Here is a 22,228-nt window from a genome sequence, read left to right as displayed (position 1 = left end):
CTTATACTACCTCCTCACACAATCGTATATTTTATTCCCCTAAAATGGTATTCAGGGGACATGTATTATTGTATTCTTTCCCGCTTGCCGTGGCCGTTTAGGAAATGCTCATGTAATCGTTTATCCTTCTGTGATTAAGGTAGTCATACACTTCTCGCAGCATCACATCATTGCTCCTCTGCCTGCACCATGCTCTACTGGACTGTTGACCTCTGTCCCCTCAAGCCAAAGTTGATGCTTTTGTGGCTTCAGCCACTGTGGGACTGAGCAGTGATTTTTCAGTGCCTTTCTGAAAATATGCACTCATTAATGTCTGTTATGTCATGAATTCTTCCTGATTTATAAAAATTTGATTCTTAATATATGTAATATATTATACTGTAACAAATATTGTGTGTGCTTGTGTGTATGTATCTCCTAAAGTGCATAGTGCATTTTCACAAATACACTCTTTCCCATAAACAGCCCCAGATGAAGGAATAACAGCACCAGCACTCCAGATCCCCTCAACCCAACCTGCTGTCTGATCTACCTTTTCCTTCCCTGGTTAACCATTGTTCTGATACTTGTTTCCTTTATATTTTTGAGGCAGGGTCTCACTTTTGTAGCTTGGATGGCTTGTTGCACACTCTGTAGACCAGGCTGACTTTCAACTCAGAGAGATCCTCCTGTCTCTGCCTATCAAGTATTATGACTTAAATGCATACGCTCCTATGCCAGGCCCACAGTGCTGATATTTTAAAGTATTTTGGTGCTCTGAATGTTTTCTACTTCATCCTGAAGTATTTACTATTTGCTCTTTGATTTCCTTTACAACCCTGTAGATGTCAGGGTATTGATTACACTGCCTAAAAAGGTATTTCAGATGTTCTATTATGTTCTAGATTTTGGTCAGCTTCCTTATTGTTTTTGTTTTTTCATTCTAGAAGGATCTGAAGAAGAAAAGATGGAAACAGAGTCTGATGGTCAACAACCTGAGAAGGTAAAGTCTGTTTGTTGTATTACAAGAAAACCATAGGGAGTATACCTTTTCCAATTAATGGTTTGGAGGTTTTTTGATCAGTTGAGTCCCTTTCATTGGACTACCAGTCAATTTTTTAATTTAAGTTATAGTTCTCACAAAATATTATATAAGATAGTTCAGTTGATTTATTCACTACAGATTATCCACACCTTAGCCCCTTCTTTTTTCCCCTTTCAGGCCCACTGGGAGTATGAATACAAAAGTTGTGGTTCTTGTGAATATTGACTTGTGGGACCTAGGTCCTATTATACTATGGTAGACGAGAATTATAGAATACTAAATTATTTCACAAGAGAGTTAACTGCTAGCAGAAGAATATTTAGAAAAGAATTAATAAGAAGCTTTCATTAGAGGTAGTTTTTAAAGAGCAGATAGAACTGTAATGATTGAAATAGATGATGAAGAATTAAAGAGTTATCAGTGACATCATGAGCTTTTGTGTTATTGATCTAGTCCCTATTCACATGAGATAGTAAAGGTTCAGCAGAGTTGGATAGTCTACACAACCACCCTGTAAGAACACATCGGTGTTTATATTATCAGCTGCACCATATAATGTGCAGTCAGTTGCTATATGCAAGCAGGGATTTAAGTTCTCATTTCATGTGGCAGTACAAAATTTTATATAGATAAAGAGAGTATCTGGATAATAATACATTTCCTGCAGTATTTCAGATACTGTGTACCTATTTATGATTTTATTTAATTAAGATAGCCTTAATTAATTCAATAATAGTCTCTCCACTTTGTAGAGTATGTTCTTTATATGCTCAGTGCCACAGGAATTCACAGTCTTTAAACCCATCAATAAATAGTATGATTAAATAATTTAACTGGATTTTTCTTCTGACAGCATCCCTTCTTGCTTCTTACTTGACAGTGTAAAATTCTAGTGCATTTAGACCTTAAAACAACTAATCAGGGATTGTGAAAATGACTTAGTCATTAAGCACTGGCTATTTAGATCCCCAGAATCCACATAAATCCCAGGTAGAGACATGTAGGCCTGTCTATAATTCCAGCCCCAGAAGGCACAGTCAGATCCACAGACTGGGATGACTTGAACAACCCTGCCTTGGTGAATAAAGTGGAAGTGTGATCACAGATGATTCCAACATCAGCTTCAGGCCTCCACATGTATACATACCCAAACATACATTTCTCTGAACATAAAAACACACAACCACACACATGAACAACACACAGAGTTGAAAAAGAAAGCTAATCAATTAAGTACTTTTTTTTAGTACTTGTTTTTTAACTAATAAATAATACTAGTTAATTACTCTGATTTTCCTTTCGGTATTAGAACCATGGCTTTGTAGCACAGGTTACAGGACAACAGGGGCTGTGTCCTTGGGAGACATATAATCTTGTGAGCATTTATGTGTTTAATTGGTTAAAAAGACTGTTCTAGTTTCTAGTTCTTCTGAATCTTGTCCATTTATTGCCAAATATACTAAAACCTGTTTTTAGGTTAAGGTAATTTCACCCTTAACAGAACTGTTTAACTTACTCCTTGTTCTTTTGTTTTGTACTTCTCTTTTTAAAATATTTTGTTTATTATTTTTATTTTGTATGTATGAGCATATTGCCTACATGTATACAAGTGCACCCATGTTGTGCAATATTGCCAGGTCAGAAGAGAACATCAGATCCCCTGGAACTGCAGTTACAGAACAATTGTTAGCTGCCATGTGGGTGCTGAGACTCGAGCTCGGATCCTCTGTAAGAGCAGTCAGTACTCTTAGCTGCTGAGCCATCTCTTTACCCCCTGCTTTGTACTTCTTTCAGGTAGAAAACAAAGTGGAAAATGAAACAGGTGAAGGTGATAAAACACAAGATGGAGAAATTGAAAAGAACAGTGAAAAGGAGCAAGAAAGTGAAATTAATGAAGACATCAAATCAGGTAACTTGGGTTTTATTAACCAGTTTTGCTTTGTTTGTTTTTTACAGACAGAATCTGACATAGTCCAAGCTGCCTTGGAAATTGCTATGTAGCTGAGGATAGCTTGGAACTCATGATCTGCCTGCTTCTACCTCCCACATTCTGGATTGTAGGCTTGTTCCACTATACTGAGATTCTTCATTTACTTTGTGTTGGGGATGATGGGGGATTAAGCCTAGGGAATTGTGTATACGGTAACACTAAACTCTGCAGTTCTGTTGATTTGTTTTCTTATTTGTTTACTTTAAAACTTTTTTGAGACAGGCACTCACTAAGCTGCCAGGAGCTCACCAAGATTTCCAAGGCACGTCTTGTATTTATTATCCTCTTATCTCAGCCTCAGAAAAGCTGACTTTATAGGCCTGGGCCACTATGTCCTGGCTTGGATTTATCCCTTTAACAATAAAGATGCTTTGGAGTTTACATACAGCTAGATACCAGTGCTTATTCTGGTAACTATGTTTTGCCACAGTAAAGGCTGAAGAAATCTGCAAAAAGACAAAGAAAAAGAAAGAAAGAAAATTTTCAAGATTTAAATTCCCTTTGTGTCTGTCTGTCTGTCTATCCTGTCCTATTCTGTTCTACTGCCACTTACTTGTGTGTGAGCATCTAATTCCTTCCAGACCTTAGGTTGTTCTCATTCTGTTGACTAATAAACCAATATGTAGTTCTTAAGCTGTGTTCCCTGAACTTAACCTTTGTATCCAAGGGAACTACACGCAGTGCTTAGGGAAATGAATACTACATGTTCCATATCCGAAATAATGGTATACTTAAGTAAATGCATAGTATGATTCAACACAGTGCTTGAAAAGAAGGCATTAAAATATTTTTGTAAAATCAGTTTTGTTTTGTCATATGGCAAAGGTGAGTAAGATAGGTTATTGAGATGTGGGTATACTCACAATACTCCTATTGATAATTTCAGAAGAAAAGGAAACTGACGAGAACAAGGAACTCACTGATACTTGTAAAGAAAGAGAAAGTGATACTGGGAAGAAGAAAGTAGAACACGAAATTTCTGAAGGAAACGTTGCCACAGCCGCAGCAGCTGCTCTTGCCTCAGCTGCTACCAAAGCCAAGGTTTGCCCCTAACAGCCCCCTTCCCCTGCTCTCTTAAGCCATGAATGGTTATTTTGTTTTTAGTTAATTGGAACATTTAGTATATAAAGAGTCTTGCTCCCAGCAGGAGATGACTATTTGCTTGAATGGCATTTCTAGGTTAAGAAATTCACAGGCAGGAAGAGGTTGTAGAAAGAGGAGATCCGGTCCTAAAGGTTTATAGTTTTCAGTCCATTCATTATTTCATTTAGCTTTGGAAAGGCTATGCTTGGAGATATTTTGAAGTCTCTTTAAAAGGACTATTTTTTCATTTTGATTTGCCTGTGGAAATTACCTTAGAGTATTGTTACAATAATTTTTCCAGATTGAAATATTTATGATTTTTTAAGAGAAAAATCTGTTTCTTTGTATAAATATTTCATCCTGGTATTACAGACTGAAAAGACAACCTAAAATAGCTCTCTTTCTTCTTGAATTTGCGAGCTTTTCTGAGGGTGGTTTTTTTTTTTTTTTTCTATTTATAACATAGTCTCGGCTGCACACCATGTTTAAGAAAATAAGAAAATATTATATTCCCCCATCTAGTGTTCTAGTGTTAATTTTGATTTTAAGTCGTTCTAAAGATGAATTTATAAATTTTTGGGAGTGGGGAGATCTTTTTGAGACAGAGTCTCTCAGTAGCCCCAGCTGGTCTGAAACTCACTGTGTAAACCAGGTTGGCCAGCCTCTGCCTCCCAAGTGCTGGGATTAAAGGTGAGTGCTACCATGACTGACAAAGTTTTTGTCTTTTTGACACAGGATCTACCTGTAGCCACAGCTGGCCTGGAATTCACTGTGTAGACCGGGATAGCCTTGAACTCACGAAGATTAGCCTGCCTCTCCCTCCCAAGTGCTGGGATTAAAGGTGTGCGCCACCACACCTGGCAAATTTATGAATTTTTTAAAAAATATATTTTATTTATTGTTTTGATTTTTATATGTATGAGTGTATTGCCTGCATGTATATGAGTGCACCCATGTCATGCAATGCCGCGGAGGTCAGAAGAGGGCTTCGAATTCCCCTGGAACTGGAGTTAAGGATGGTTCGTAGTTGCATGTGGGTGCTGGGAATAGAACCCGGGTCCTCTGCAAGAGCAATCAGTGCTCTTAACCGCTGAGCCGACTCTCCAGCCCCAAATTTATGAAATTTTAAAAAGCCCTTTCACCAATTTTTACCTGAGAAATAGTCTCCTTCCATTATAGTTCCCAGATTCTACAAACAATAGTTTCTAGAACATTCTCATCCTTTTATCTTGAATATTTCTTCATCCATTTGTAAATATGTTCTTTCATGGTTTTTTAGGCTACCCTGCTACTGCGAACTACTCTAAATGTTTAATCTGTGTGCTGTGACTCAGAGTCCATGGATACACCAATTGAAACCACTGTTTTTAAGTGCCTATCCATCTGACCTAGGTGGTCAGACATCCCCTGTAGGTGGTCTTGGGGAGAGGTTTTTTTTCTTTGTTTTGTTTTGTTTTTGGTCTTTTTGAGACAAGGTCTCCCTGTAGCCCCAGCTGCCCTGGAACTCACTATGTAGACCAGGCTGGCCTTGAACTCACAGAGATCCACCTGCCTCTGCCTCCCAAGTGCTGGGACTACAGGCATGGGCCACCACGCCCACATTGGGGGAGAGGTTTTTACAGGCCACAGTAGTGCTCAGTCTACCCAGACACATACCTCAGCTGATTCAGTAGTACAGTAGCTTTCTTTAATGTGGTTGTACTTCCCAGCATTTTCCAGAGGTTCCTCTTAGTCTGTTTTTGAGGTATTCCCATACCAAATACTATGATCAAAGCCATGCACTATTATGCCTGGCCCTCTATTTGTTTTGAGGTACACTCTTACATGACTAAGTACCAATGTAAGTGCTGATTTCTTGTTTGCCATTTGTCTGGTTATGCTCCTTTTTTGGGAAAGATTTTTTTGATTTTTGCTGTCTTCTGTGATGTTGGATTATTTGGGCATCATTTCCTTTGAGCTTGTTCAAATCTTACTATTTATGTTTTCATGGGGATCATAGACATGGTCAATCGGAGAGTATTATCTTAAGTGAGGAAGTAGAGGCTAAGGAGAGTCCCTTCTTCCCTTCTTTTGTCAAACCTGCAACCTTAGGTGATCTTTAATTCCTTTATCTTTCATTTTCCCTGGCTTTTCTGGTATAAATATATAATAGTCTATACTTTTCCCTTAATCTTTGACCTGTTTCCACCATCTCTTTACCAATCCTGTAACCAAAATGATCTTTCTGTGTTTTAACTGTTTTTGTTGTTGTTGTTGTTGTTGTTGTTGTTGTTTTAATATTTTATTTATTATTTTTATTTTATGTGTATGCATATATTGCCTGCATGTAGGTAAGTGCATGTAGGTTGTCAGATCCCCTGGAACTGGAGTTACAGACAGTTGTTAGCTGCCATGTGGGTTCTAGGAGTCAAACCCGGGTCTTCTGCAGGAACAGTCAGTGTTCTTAACCACTGAGCCATCTCTCCAGCCTCCCGTTTTAACTGTGTTATGCCTGCATGTAGATAAGTGTACCTCTGTCACGCAATGCTCGCGGAGGACAGAAGAGGCTGTCAGATCCCATGGAACTGGAGTTATGAACAGTTGTTAGCTGCCATGTGGGTGCTGGGATTCGAACCTGGGTCTTCTGCAAGAACAGTCAGTGTTATTAACCACTGAGCCATCTCTCCATCCCCTTAAAATATTTTATATGTGCATGAGTGCACTGCCTGTGTATGTAAGTACACCTGTGTATTGCCACTGGAGGTCGGAAGAAGGTATCGGATCCCTTAGAACTGGAGTTAGGGATGATTGTTATCCATCATGTGGGTACTGGGAACCAAACACAGGTCCTCTGCAAGAGTTGCCAGTTCTCTTTTACTGCTGAGGCATTTCTCCAGCCCCATATATTTACATTCTTAAAAGATGTTGTCTGGGCTGGGCATGATAACGTATACCCTCAACCCTAGCACTTGTGAGATCAAGGCCAGCTGGGGCTATAGGAAGACAGACCCTGTCTCAATAACAACCAAACCAAAGCAAAAACATGTTTTCCTATGGTTTATGAAAGCAGTGCAAGTGCTCATGCTGTATAGGTTAGGACATGGGAATTATTGTCACATAAAGGTGGATCTGATATATTTCATAGCACATAATCATTTTACACTACTTAGTAATCAGGGGGCAAGGAATTCACTTAAATTACTGTAATTAGTAATGCTTCACTAGCCAATCAAAGTTTCTCTTAGTCCTGTTTTGTTTTGCTGTGTCTATAAACAGCTTTATTATTAAGTGTTTTTCACCCTCTGGCATGGAGAGGTAATTAGTGCCTCTTGATCTAGCTTTTGAACAGACAAAGTGGCATGTTTCCTGGCTTCTCCCCGTCCTTGCCTTGGGCAGAATCTTTCAGGAGTATGTCTGCTTTTGCATTTCCCCTACTGACAAGCCTTGGCAGTCCATACATGCAGAAGTGGAGGAGTGAGAGCAGACACACCAATGGCTAGTTGCTCTTTGTTTCTTCCATCTGGTATTTAGGCTTAAAAGGAAGGGAGGGCTGGAAAGGACTGCTGGAAAAAAAAACTAGAAAACCCTTTTTTTCAGCATTACTGCTTTTTTTTTGTTTTTTTTTGAGACAGGGTCTCCCTGTAGTCCCAGCTGTCCTGCAACTCACTATGTAGACCAGGCTGGCCTTGAACTCACAGAGAGCCACCTGTCTCTGCCTCCCAAGGGCTGGGACTAAAGGCGTGTGCCACCACACCTGGCTAGCATTACTACTACTTTTTTTAAAAAAATATTTTATTATTTTATGTGTATGAGTATTATGCCTGCATGTAGATAAGTGCACCTGTGTTGTGCAATGCCCGTGGAGGACAGAAGAGACTGTTGGATCCTCTGGAGTTATGGAGTTAGTTGCCATGTGGGTGCTGGGATTCAAACCTGACTCTTCTGCAAGAACAGTGTTCTTAACCGCTGAGCCATCTCTCTAGCCCCTAGGGTTTTTTTTTTTTTCAATGTACATGAGTATTTTGCCTGCAAGTATGTAAGTGCATGCAATGCCTACGGAGGCCAGAGGAGGACGTCGGATCCCCTGGAACTGGAGTTATACACGGTTGTTAAACACCATGTGAGTGCTGTGAACAGAAGCTGAGTTCTCTTCAAGTGTAGCCAGTCCTTGTAACTGCTGAGCTGTCTCTCATGCCAGATACCACACTTTCCTAAAGCCAGATATAATTCTTTTATTAGACTTATTCATAGACCATTCCCTCTTCATATAACCTAAAATAGCAAACTTAGATTTATGTTCATGGTAACTAGGATAACAGGAAGATGCTGTACCTCAAACATAGCTTGCATCTTTATGTCTGAAGTTCTTATTTAAAATAATTGTTTTGAGAATTTCCTACAAGAGTACTGTATTTACATTTTTTTCCAACCCTCCCACTCTTCCCCTCAAATGCCTCCCATGTCATCCTCCACTCCCTGTCAATTTCTTGTCCTTGTTGTTGTTACATACTTATGAATACACAAATTTATATATATAGGTATGTATAATATAATTCACTGAGACCACTTAGTCTTGCTAATATGTACATGTTGAAATTCTTTCCTAAGATAGGAGAATTGCTACTGTAATTTGAGTCATAAATCTTATGTCTCAAGTGTTGATTAATCAATTTACTTAGACTAAGCATGTTGAGCCATGAATCTTTGTTTTAAACGTTTTTAAAATTGTTTTTGTTTTCATTTTATTTATTTATAAAAATATTTTATTATTTTTATTTTATGTGTATAAGCATATTGCCTGCATGTATGTGAGTGCACCCATGTCGGGCAATGCCTCGGAGATCAGAAGAGGGCGCCGGATTCCCCTGGACCTAGAGTTAAGGACGGTTTGTAGCCGTCATGTGGGTGCTAGGACTCGAACCCAGGTCCTCTGCAAGAGCAGTCAGTGCTCTTAACTGCTGAGCCATCTCTCCAGCCCCTATTTGTTTTTATTTTTATGTGTATGCACGTATTGCCTGCATGTAGGTAAGTGCACCCCTGTCTTGCAATACCCACAGAGGTCAGAAGAGGCTGTCAGATCCCCTGGGACTGGAGTTATGGACAGTTGTTAGCTGCCATGTGGGTGGCTGGGATTCGAACACGGGTCTTCTGCAAGAACAACCAGTATTCTTAACCTCTGATGCATCTCTCCAGCCCCAAGCCATGAATCTTTTATCTCTGTTTAACACTACTGTGCAGGGGTCACCAAAAAAAGTTGGCATATTTGAAGGGTTTGACTGCACTTAGCCTTATTCACTTTCATCTTCGGCTGGCTTAACAGAAATTGCTTCTATCCTTTAAAGTCTATGCCTTAACTCTATTCTAGCAAAGTGAATAGTTTGTTTTTCTTAATCTTGAGGGAAGACAGGTGTGAAGTGTGAAAGGATCACTTTTATTGTCTTTAGCCCATCAAGAGTCCTAATTCAAGGTTGGTTGGTTGGTTGGTTGCATTGAGTGGTAGATAGAGAGAGAGAGGCAGAAAAAGAGAGCCCGTTAAGAGTCTCCATTTGGATAGATAAAGTAGCAGTCTATCCCATTACTACAGTTTCCTGTTAGAGGAATTTTCTTTAATTTTTTACACTTATTTTTGTGAGGAGGGAGTGGCAGAGTGCTCATGTGGAAATCAGAGAACAACTTCTTAGAGTTGATTTTCTCTACTATGTGACTTCTGGGGATTGAACTCAGATCAGATTGGGCAGCAAGGACTTTTACCCATTCAGCAATCCTGCCGACCCCCTTATATCCTTTAAAGGTATTACTTACTTTCTATAAAGACCAGGAGTTTTTTGAAATAGAACCAATTGAAATAAATATTTGAAAGAAACTTTTAGGGTATCTAAAAGGCATAATTGCATAAGGTACTTTGAATGGCAATGTCAGTATTTTCTTGTAAGTAATTTGAATGGTATTTTCCCTTAGCACTTGGCTGCTGTGGAAGAAAGAAAGATCAAGTCCCTGGTAGCTCTCCTGGTTGAGACACAGATGAAGAAACTAGAGATCAAACTTCGACATTTTGAAGAACTGGAAACTATTATGGACAGAGAAAAAGAGGCTGTAAGTATGGGGGATTTTGTATGGTGGTGTTTTGAAGTTTAAATCTTGATAACATTTCAAAAATACAAGTTACAGGTGATAAAGGCCTTTAATCCCAGCTCTGGGGAGTCAGAGGTGGGCAGTTCTCTCTGAGATCGATGTCAGCCTGTTCTACATAGGTTGTTCCAGGCCAGATGGCAATATAGAGAGACTATGCCTCAAAAAGCAAGCAAAAAAATAACAATTACTAGGTGTGGTGGCGCATGCCTTTAATCCCAGTACTCGGGAGGCAGAGGCAGGCGGATCTCTGTGAGTTCAAGGCCAGCCTGGTCTACGTAGTGAGTTCCAGGACAGCTGGGGCTACAGGGAGACCCTGTCTCCAAGAGACAAAAAAAACACAATTACCAGCATTTGGGATACAGAGGCAGGTGAATCTCAGTGAGTTCAAGCCCTGCCAGGGCTACATAGTAAGTTCTAGTGTAACTGTGTAGCTGAGAATGACATTGAACTCCTGATCTCTGCTTGTTACCATGCCAAGTTTTTTTTTTCCTTTAAGTATTTCATTTATTATTTTTTATTTGTATGCATGTATTGCTTGCATGTAGGTAAGTGCATCCATGTCGTGACCATGCCAAGTTTATGTGGTAATGGGGATGAGTTTTTCATGGAACCCATGTGTGTTCTGTAAGCACTCTACCTATATTCCAAGCCTCAACATTGTTTTTGACAAGAACACTACAAGTAACTACATAGCTAGCACCAGGTCAGCCAGGACTACAGAGATTGTGTGTTGTTGTGTGTGGTCCCCCCCCTCCTTTTTTTTATTTTAACAAGAAAAACAACTTTGAACTGGTTAAGGTGATTCATGTAGTCTGGTACCAGCAGGCAGAGATAAGAACCAGACAGCTTCACAATTGATGTCAGTCTCTGCTACATAGGAAATCTTAGATCAGCCTGGGGCATATGGCAAGACCCCCTCTTGAAAAAAAAACACACACACAGAATTAAACCATGTATGGTGGCAGTGGCAGGTGGATCTCTGTGAGATCGAGGTCTGCCTGGTCTTCGTAGCTAATGCTAGGTCAGCTGGAGCTACTGGGAGATCTGATCTCAACATACAAACAGCAAATAAGCCAGCTAAGGTGATGCACATCTGTAATCACAATATTTAGGAGAAATAGAATTCATGCTCTGTTACATGAGTTTTGAGGCTACCTTGTCCCAAAATTAGAGAAGAAATAAGAGAGGAGAGGGCTATCTGGGGATGTTGTTCATTTTGTAGAGTGCTTATTTAGCATTGGGGGGGAGACTAAGCTCAGTCCTTAGTGCTAAATTAAAGTCCTGGGTTTGGTGACAAACACCTCTAATCCAGCACCTGGGAGACTGACTCAGGAGTTCAAGGTTCTTAGCTGTATAGAGTTAAAGGCCAGCTTGGGTTACATGAGACCCTATCTCAAAATAATAATAATAGTTTGTAAACTGTGTTAAGGCCCCTAAGAAATAGCTTCTGCATCCCTAAAGTTCATTTGGCTATGAGTAGTCTTCAGGAAAGAAAAACATTTGAAAGAAGCTCAAAGGTTTAAGAAAGTCGACCCTGTGCTTAAAGAGGTTAGAGGCTGAATGAGACCTTTACACATCAAGAGACCTAATACTATAAGGGACATGATTGAAAATTCACAGGAGGAAGTATAGTCATGGTTGCCAGGGATTTGGGATTGTCAAGAAAACCTTTCTGAAGTACGGATTGTTCTAATAAGATTGACTAGCCCAAATCCCAAATTCTAAAATAAAAAAGAGAAAAGTGCGATGGTTTAAGTACCTGATGGGTAGCTTGCCCTGTCTTTTTTGATTCATTGGATATATATGTTCCAAGTATGTAGGTACCAAGAATATATTGATGATGTATAGAATCCAACAAATATCTGTGCTTTTCATTGAACTTAAGTAGAAGTAATGAGTGAGCTTAGAAAGTTATTAAGTTCCCTGCTTTGTTGTGTATACATATGTATAGATGGGGGGGGGTTGTGTATGCACACACACAAAGAAGTTCACCTGGGAAGTTAAGGAATGGAGGTAAGGGGTATTTCAGGTTTAAGTGTTTCTTCTTAAGAGACTGACATTTGTGTCGGGTGTGGTGGCACATACTTTTAATCCCAGCACTTGGGAGGCAGGCAAATCTCTCTGTGTGTTCGAGACCAGCTGGGGCTGCAGAGAGACCCTGTTTCAAAGACCAAAAAAGAAAAAGAAAGAAACTGACATTTGGGAGGATATAGTTAGAAATAATGCAGCAGGCTGAGGTAGCAGCATGGCTAACATGTTAGAGGAGCTAGAGTACTTAAATGGCCGGGAGCATGAGCTGAGACAGTGTAAGAAGCATAATGTTGAGAAGTCCTGTAAGCCATCCAGATGCTTTTCATTTTACTGTGATATGTGGAACTTAGGTTATAGCTCAGTAGGGGAGGATGTTCTTAACCTGTGTCAGGCTCTAGTTGCAATCTCTAATGGCAAAAAAAAAAAAAAAAAAGTTTTTCATTACAAAAATGGAAGAAATGTAAAATGATTGCTTTACCTTGAGTTAAGGACTGCAGTGATCTTCCTTATATCCTTCAGGAAGGATCAGTCTGTCTGCTGTGTTGTAGAGTGGTGGTACAGTCACATTGGAGAGAATGGTAAGCAGGGTCTGGGACTAACCCATATGACATAATAAATCAGAATGGCCGGGCGTGGTGTTGCACACCTTTAATCCCAGCACTTGGGAGGCAGAGGCAGGTGGATCTTTGTGAGTTCGAGGCCAGCCTGGTCTACATAGTTAGTTCTAGGACAGCTGGGGCTATAGGGAGACCCTGTCTCAAAAAGAAAAAAAATTAGATCAGAATGGTAGCCTGCTAAATGAAGAAAGTAGCAATGTTCTAGGTAGATTTTGAAGGTAGAGCAAACAAAATACCCTTAGTAGTAAGTTGTGGGCTTAAAAATATTCATTGACCCGGGCATGGTGGCGCACACCTTTAGTGCTAGCTCTCGGGAGGCAGTGGCAGGCGGATCTCTGTGAGTTCAAGACCAGCCTGGTCTGCGTGGTGAGTTCCAGGACAGCTGGGGCTACAGGGAGACCCTGTCTCAAAAAGAACAAAAAAAAAAATCATTGAGCCAAGCGTGGTACTGTATGCCTTTAATCCCAGCACTCGGGAGGCAGAGGCAGGCAGATCTCTGTGAGTTCAAGGCCAGCCTGGTCTACATAGTGAGTTCCAGGACAGCTGGGGCTACAGAGAGACCCTGTCTCAAAAAGAACCCCCCCTCAAAAAAAATTCATTGCACTCTGCAAAATTAAGTAAGAAAAGGAAAAGTGAATTTCACACTGTCCCAGAAGAAGTATGTTTAACTTTGTTTTGTGCTTATTTCTAATCATTTATGTCTGCTGCCTATCAAATAATTGAATCTGTTAGCTAAACACATTACATCTGTGTGCGAATTAGAAAGTCATACCTCACACGTTCTGTTCTGAAGCACAAAGCAAGACATTGCAAAAGAAAAAAAAAAAAAAAGATAGCATGCTCACCCTGAAGCACATATGGAAATAGCAAAATGTAGGTGTGTTTTCTCTCTGGTATAATAGGACTGTAATAGCTCTGTTTTATACTTGGTTTTTCTCCTATGAATGTCTTCATCACTGTCAAAATAAATGTTGATACAAGTTAACTTCAGTTTTGAGACTTTAAAGTCTAGCTGATACTGCAGTACTTGGTGAGTGTATGTAAGTTGATTTTGGAGACCCCTTACTATCTTTTTTTTCCCCCCACCCTTACTTCCTGCTTTATGCAAATAGAAGTTGGGAGACGACCTTTTTGTGAACTTCAGCTGCATTTGCAGCTGTGTCTGTTATTCAGCATCTTAGTGTTGAAAAATGCTCTTTTGTAGATTCCTCTTGGATACGGCTGCTTTGTGCATAAAGGGGGATAGAAAGACTAGGTTTGAACACTGTAGGGGCAGTAGGCCTTTTGCTGGCTTGTGTGTAACTGGGTTCCCTAGTGCCCCATTGGATTCATAAAGAAAACTAACAGGTTGACAAATGCCTTATTTACCTAAGTAATTTTCACTGTCCTTTTAGCTTTTAGACTTCATCTATAGTCCTAGGAAATAGATTAAGCACAGAATAAAACTAAGATACCTATATGACAGAGCCAGGTATTGGTAGACACATCTGTAATCCCAGTACTCAGCAGGCTGAGGCAGAAGGATCGGGAATCAAAGCTTCCTTGGCTACATACGCAAGCCTAGACATGAGACCCTGTCTCAAACTGAACAAAAGATATCTGTAGGATATAATTTAAGGTATTATTAGTATTTTTAGTTGTTTGTATTGAGAAAGGATTTGTTGTTGTTGTTGTTGTTGAAGGAGGGGAAAGAGAGGGTGTCATAGTTCAGACTGGCCTTGAATTTGCTCTTCTCTGTGCAGCTAAGGTTGACGTTGATCTTCTGTTCCTCTTGTCTCCACTTCTCTTGCGTGCTGGAATTAGAGGCATGCACTACTATGTCTACACAGTATTTGTCAGAGAAAATTGTGGTGGAGTTAGTTGTTTCCTTCCACCTCTGTGTTGTTTCTGGGCATTGAACTCTGTTCATCATGCTTGAACAGTTCAAACTCTACCTGCTAGGCCACCTCACAACCCCTGGCTTTTAAATATTTAATTTTCTCTGTTATTTGTTTGTATATACCATGTGCCATGGAAGTCAGAGGATAACTTGTGGGAGTTGATTCTTTCTTTCCTTCCGTCATGTGGGTTGCTAGACACACCCACCTCACAACCCCTGGCTTTTAAATATTTAATTTTCTCTGTTATTTGTTTGTATATACATATGGTTATGTGCCATGGAAGTCAGAGGATAACTTGTGGGAGTTGATTCTTTCTTTCCTTCCGTCATGTGGGTTCCTAGACTCAAACTTAGGTTATCAGACTTGGCATCAAGTGCCTTTACTGTACCTGCTGAGCCATCTTACCGGCCCTCAATTTGTTCTTACAAACCTTGTGATAAAAATAAATTAATGTGTGCTGGAGACATGGCTCAGCACTTAAAGAGCACTGGCTGTTCTTCCAGAGGACCTGGGTTTGGTTCTTAGCACCCACATTGTGGCTATCAACCAATAGTAACTCCAGTTTCAGGAGGTCCAAGGCCTTCTCTGTCTTCTGTTAGCATTGGTCACACCTGGTGCATTACATATATACAGATAAAACACTTATACACATAAAATAAAAGTGAAATTTAAATTTTAATAAAAGTAAATAGATTATTTTTAAAAAAGTTATCCGTTATGTTTTTTTGAAAGTTAGATAATAGTTGGATGTGATGGCACAAACCTCTAATCCCATTACTCTGAGGCAGAGTCAGGCAGATTTCTGTGAGATTAAGGCCAATCTGTTCTACATTGTTAGTTCTAGGCCAGCTTGGGCTACAAGAAGACCCTGTCTTAACCCCTTCCCCTAAAAAAAAAGTTAGATAATAAATGTCTTCTTGGCCTTGAACTAACATACCTCCTTCCTTATCCCCCATTTCTGGGATTGCATTCATAGGCCACTGGTCTAGGCTCTATAGAACCCTTTTAAATAAGGGACGATGGGACCTGGAGAGATGGCTTAATGGTTGAGAGCACCTGCTGCTCTTGGTAGAGACCTGGGTTCAGTTCCATGTCATTTAACACAATCTTCTGGCTTCAGCAGGCTTTGCATGTACATGGTTCACTTAGTACATGCAGACAAAACACTCATACACATAAAATTAAAAAATTAAAAACAAAAAATAGGTGTGTTGGAAAGTTAAGAGCACTGGCCACTGTGGCTGAGGACTCCCAGTTCAATTCCCAGCACCCACACAGCAGATGACAACTGTCCTTAATTTCAGTTCCTGGAGAGTCTGACACCCTTTTCTGACCTCTATCAGCATTGTATGACACCATTGCAGTTACATACACATAAGCGGTACATTCACACACAAAAGGAAAATAAGTAAATAATTTAAGTGAATAAGACTGGGAATTCCTGAAACCCACGTGGTGGAATGAGAGAGCCAATATCTATAATCTTCCCACTGACCATCACGCACAATGCACACACAGTGGCACACATACCCATTCACACTATAAATAAGAGTTAAGAAAATAAGTGATCAGGCCTGGTGGCTCACACCTTTCTTTAATCCCAGTCCCAGGACTTGGAAGACTGAAGCAGAGGCAGGTGGATCTGTGAAATTGAGGCCATCTGGAGCTACAGGGAGACCCTGTCTTAGGGGAGAGAGAGAAAGAAAGAGAGAGCAATTTAGTGGTTTTAAGTATATAGACACTGTTTTCCGGTTCTCACCATTATCTAATTTCAAGCATTTTTATTACTCCAAAACAATATGACCATAAAAATAGCAACCCTCCTCTATTGCTCCCAGCAACTCATTCTGCAACCTCCCTCTTGACTAACATAATCTTTCTGTCTTTGAGAATTTGTTCATTTTACATATTTCATACAAATAAAGTAGTATGTGGCCTTTTTGTCTGGTTTCTTTCACTTAGTGTGTTTATATAGTTCACACACTATGTAGCATGTATTAGTGCTTTTTTCCTCATATGTCATAAAATTGCACAGTGGGAGAAAAAGGTTTCCTGCCAGTTTTGTTCTTAGAGATGATTACTGTTAATTTGGTGTCTTTTGAAACATTTTAAAATGTGTGTATAAATGTATTTATACATGATCACAACATTTTTTAAATATATTTTTGTTTTATGTGTATGAGTGTATTGCCTACATGTATGTGAGTACACCCGTGTCATGCAGTGCCACAGAAGACAGAAGAGAGCGTTGGATTCCCAAGGAACTGGAGTTAAGGATGGTTCTTAGCCGCCATGTGGGTGCTGGGACTTGAATCCGGGACCTTTGCAAGAGCAGTCGGTGCTCTTAACCGCTGAACCATCTCTCCAGCCCTGATCACATTTTTATGTATCTGGGATTACGAATACTTTTTGTTGCAACTTGACTTTCTTCCCGCTCATTGAATCTATCAGAAATGATGTTTTAATGACTGGCTTTTTCCACACAGACGTACAGTTTACTTGGACAGATTTCCAGGTGTCAAATCATTAAATCAGTGGTTTAATGGACTTAAAATTTGTCTAATAATGCCGAACTTTGTTCAAAAATTTTGTATTTCACATTCCTTAATATTTTTATTTTATGTGTGTGAATGTATTGCCTGCATGTATTGTAAGTGTACCCGTGTGGCTCAGTGCCTGCAGAGGTCAGAAGAAAGTGTTTGATCTTCTGGAACTGGAGTTACAGGTGGATGTTAGCCGTCATATGCTGGGAATTGAACCTGGGTCTTCTGCAAGAGCAGTCAGTGCTCTTAACCACTGAGCCATCTCCCCACATTATTTCTCCTTGTCATTATAGTACAGTTTTGGTTTTGGCATATATCATTGTCCTTTGCTCAGTACCCCTCCGCCCCCGGCAGCCTTCATCTTCCCTTCCATTTTCTGCTCCCGGTTCTCTTCTTCACTCCATTCTTGGCCTTCTCCCCCCCCCCCCTTTTTCCACCTTTTCCCCTCTCCTTCCCTCCTTTTCTCATGCCTTCCTTCTGTGCACACACATTTAAATCTATATTTCACACGAGTGAAAGCATGAAATGTTTTCTCTTGAGTCTGGCTTATTTTACTTAACTTGATGATCTCCAGTTCTATCCATTTTCCTCTGAATGCAAAAACATTCCTATTTACAGCTGAATATATACCACATTTTCTTTTTTAACTTTCCATATGCTGATGGACATCTAGGCTGATTTATGATTTATGTCTTGGCTGTGTATGTAGTGCTGTAGTAAATATGAATATTTGAATATTCTTGTTTACCTGTGTAGCATGTGGTAGCTCTATGTTTATTGTTTTGAGGAACCTTGACCTGATTTCTGTAGTGACTGCAATTCCCATCAGTAGTGTATAAGGTGTTTGGCTCATTTCTTTAAGTTTTTGAGACACCTTGCCACTGCAACCAAACTGACCTCAGATTCCCAGTAGTCCATCTGCCTTAAGTGTCCTATGTGCTAAGTTTGGGCTCATGGATTGCTACGCCTGATTATGTCTGTATTTTGTTTTCTCCTATGTTTTCCTCTAGCACTTTGAGTTTCTAGTTACAAAGAGTTATAGCTCTTTGATCTATTTTGAAATTCTTTTTTGATACAGTTAGGCAAAAGAGAGGTCTCTCCTTCAATGGATATCCAGAACCATTTATTAAAGTGGTTGCTTTTTTCTCCAATGTAGCTTGATGCCTTTATTGAAAATTAGATGGTTATAACTCTGTAGGTTTGTATATATTGTCTTCCTTCCTCTTTCACTGTGATAAAAACACTGACCATACTTTTTTTGGAGGAAAGGGTTTATTCTGTCTTACATCTCCCAGGTCATAGTTCATCCCTGAGTGAGCACCAGGTAGGAACTGAGGGACAGGAACCTAGAGCACAGATCATGGAGGATAACTTGATTACTGACTTAACTCTCCTTGCCTGTGCTCAGCCTACTTTCTTATACAACACAGGATCACCTGCATAGGGATGTCACCACTCACAGTGGGCTTGGCCCTCCCACATCACTCAGCAATCAAGAAAATGCCCCACAGACATGACCATGGGCCTGTCCAATGGAGGAAATTCCCCAGTAGAGGTTCCCTCTACCCAGGTGTGTCAAGTGACAACTAAAGCTATCTAATACATACATGTAGTCTTTCATCTTGATTTAATAAAAATAAAGTTCCAGAGTTATTCATTTGCATGAGGTGGCCAGACTATAACAGCTTTTTAGACTCTGCTCCTTTTGCTCTAGAGCAGACATGGTCCTGGGATATCTAGGAACCCTGGGCCATTTGGAACTACTCAGGAGCCTGCAATCTGGGCCTTGCCTTCACCTCAGGGGACTTGTTCATTCCACATGAAGACTTTGGTTTCGATTGTGTTTTCTTTTCAGGTGTGTGTATGCACACGGTTGTGCATATGTATGTGTTTAATCACTCCTTTTTCCTTTACCTAATTACTTTTCATTACTTTCTGTGTTTTAAAATGACAGATATACTGGTCATTGCAGCTGCTGCCTGTAATACCAACATCAACAAGGCTGTGGCCTCAAGATTGCTTAGTTTGAGGCCAGCCTAGGGTACGAAGAGGACCCTGTTCTTAAGCCCCTACCCCTTCTCTCTTCCCTCTCCAGAAGAATAAAGAATGACCAGATAAAGTTCTGAAATAAATAAGAATTATGGATGGGTAGCTAATTTTGTGGGTGGGAAAATTGGGTTAATTTCTCCCCATACTTTTTTTCTCCTGGGTTTTTGGGGTTTTTGTTGGTTTGGTTTGGTTTTGGAGAGGGGGTCTTTTTGAGACAGCTGTCCTGGAACTCTCTATGTAGACCAGGCTGGCCTTGAACTCACAGAGATCCGCCTGCCTCTGCCTCCCGAGTGCTGGGATTAAAGGCGTGCGCCACGGTGCCTGGCTTTCTCCTGGTTTTTTGATCCAGAGCTTACTTTGTAATCCATGGTGTTATCAAACTAGTGGTGCTCCTGCCTCAGTCTCACAAGTACTCCCATTCTCTTAATAAAAAAGACAAAACAAAAACTCTTAGCTAGGTAATCCAGAGATCAAAACTTCTCTTCAGAGACAGAAAAAAATTTGTCCATTAGTAATTCAGATTAATTACAGAGCAGATCTTGACCTGTTTTCTATAGTTCTTAAATAGCTGCAGGAGTTTATCCAACCTGTCTAGAACAAGAGTGAGTCAAGAATATAGGTAAGAAATCCATTTCTGGTAATCAGTCTAACCTCAGAAAATTACAGATTTCTAAATTTCCTAGAAAGAATAATTGGAAGAAAGCAAAACCAAAACCATAGTCTTAAATTTTTAGTTCTCTATTTTATCTCACTTAGTTTTGTACATCTCACTGATAAATCTTCCTCCAGAATTGAACTTCTAATATCTACATATCATAATGCCAACAAAATATTAAAATAGACAAGACCCTACTATGATCACCCTTCCTTGAAGCTGGGGCTACAATAGACCCCCATCTCAAAAAGACCAAAAAAGAGAAAGAAAAACACCCCATGATCTTAGCTGCTGAGCCATTTCTCTAGTCCCCCCAAAACGAATTTCTTTAATGGACCAGTGACATGACTCAGCTGGTAAGGTACTTATTGCCAAGCCTGGTAACCCAAGATGAATCCCCAGAGCCCACATCATAGAAGAGCACCAACTCACTCAGGTTGTCTTCTGACCTCTGCACTCATATTACGGTGCACATGCTGACACACACCGTGGATTTTTTTCTCCCCTTATTAAGTCTTGAAGTTTTAATTTGAAGTTTATACCAACAGCACATCTCAGTTTATGTTGGCCATATTTCAGATACTCAGCAGCTAGATATCACTTGTGGCCATTGCATTGGACAGTGCAGCTCTAGAAAAGGACTGTATTGACACAGGTCTTGCTCTGGAAAATGATGGATTGGAGTCACTACTGAAAAATAATTCTACCCTTCTTATGCTTGTCATCATTATATTCTATACATCTGTAAATCTAGGTTTGTTTTGTTTTGTGGTCAGGAATGGTGGCACATACCTTAGTGACTTCCCAACTGGCTAGGACTCCCTCACCCAGCAGTGATCAGCTGCCAGTCATTCCTGGCCAAAGTTGTAGCCTCCTGCCCATTTCCCCAGTTTCTATGCTTGTTTTTGTCTGAGTGAGTTGGCATGCATTTTGTTCATTGCTGTCAAAATTGCTGTAAATTCATATGAGCAATGAATGTCCCAAGGAGCCTCTAAGACTCTTGTTTCCTATGGTCATGCACCTCCTTCCCTGACTCTTAAAAAATTTCCGTCCCCCTCTTCCAAAATGGTCTCTGAGCTCTGGGTGGGTTATGTTTAATATAGGCATCCTATTCAATGACCCACACTCTGTGGTCTCTTGTTCTCTACATTTGGGCCAATTGTGGCCCTTTTTGTTCATTGCCCTCTGTTACATGGGGAAGCTTCTCTAATGAGAGTTGAGAGATGCAATAGTATTCTCTCTACCCATTTCATTATATCCCGTGAGCCTTAGGTGTCAAGGTTCTATTGTAGATATGTTATTTAGAGTTGGGCATCTCACAGACACATTCTCTGTGTGTGACCAGTTGTTGAACTCTGTAGTAGTCTCTGTGTGTTGCAAAAGAAGCTTCTTTGATGAGTAATGACTGGCATACTTGTCTCTAAATATAAGGGTACATATTTAACATATATTAAGAAATTACATTTATTCTAGGTATATGACAGACTTGGGGTTTTCTCTAAGATCTGTGACCTCTCCAGTCATGTGTATTTGGCTATGTTTATAGTACCATAGGAGTTCCCTCTGATTGAAAGGGCTTGTAAGTCCAATTAGGTAGCTGTTGATTACTCCTGAGATAAAAAGTGCCACTAATGCCCCAATATAGTTTGCTGTGCCAGTCATTGTGGTTTTTAGGGTTTAAAGTTGGGGTTGGACCATTGATTGATTTTACTCCCTTTGTGGCTTGCATATTGTTTTCCAAAACTTTGACAGCTAGTCTTCAGGGAGAAGGCTTCAAGGTCAGTCCATTGCTTCAAGGTCTGTGCCTGAAGTATGTCCTGTTTTTGGCAATAAGGTATTATCTTCTAATTCTGGGAGATTGTTGTGGAGTGCTTCACCAGAGAAGACCACTTGAAGTTTTGCTGAAGGAAAGTTGTTACTGGCCGGGGCTACTACACAAGGGTGTCAGGAACCCAAGTGTGTAGCACTGAGCCATTTCTAGAATAAGCTTTTATACAGCTTACCCTAGAAAAGTTGAAGCTCCCAAGCTTACAGGTGGAGAGCCTAGTCCCCTTAATAATTTCTGTTCTATTAAGTAACAATTACTATTTTGCAGAAGCAAGCCAAGCATAACCTACAGAAGCCATAAATCTGCTGTTGGCAGGTGTACTCTGGGACAGTCTGACCTATTCCCAAGACAACCAGGGTCTAGAGGATATGTCTTCCCATACCCTAGACCAACTGCCTGATAATTTCAGAGACTAGA

General features: G+C 40.1%; 1 protein-coding gene across 3 annotated transcripts in view; it reads left to right on the top strand.

The window, feature by feature from the left end:
* The window catches only part of Smarcc1 (SWI/SNF related, matrix associated, actin dependent regulator of chromatin subfamily c member 1), a 128,794-nt gene that overhangs the window by 86,371 nt on the left and 20,195 nt on the right, over window positions 1-22,228 (top strand). For 2 of the 3 annotated variants that reach the window (XM_008830731.3, XM_008830740.3), the window contains exons 22-25: window positions 927-982; window positions 2,819-2,933; window positions 3,901-4,055; window positions 10,035-10,169. In XM_008830731.3, coding sequence (XP_008828953.1) covers window positions 927-982; window positions 2,819-2,933; window positions 3,901-4,055; window positions 10,035-10,169 — 461 coding nt within the window. The remainder of the gene's footprint in view (window positions 1-926; window positions 983-2,818; window positions 2,934-3,900; window positions 4,056-10,034; window positions 10,170-22,228) is intronic. The other variant, XM_029562282.1, reaches the window with a different exon arrangement.

This window comes from Nannospalax galili, unplaced genomic scaffold, assembly GCF_000622305.1.
Source record: "Nannospalax galili isolate Female #2095 unplaced genomic scaffold, S.galili_v1.0 scaffold1050, whole genome shotgun sequence".
NCBI lineage: Eukaryota > Metazoa > Chordata > Mammalia > Rodentia > Spalacidae > Nannospalax > Nannospalax galili.
Note: the sequence above shows the minus strand (reverse complement) of the source record. Positions and strands in the feature narration are given on the sequence as shown.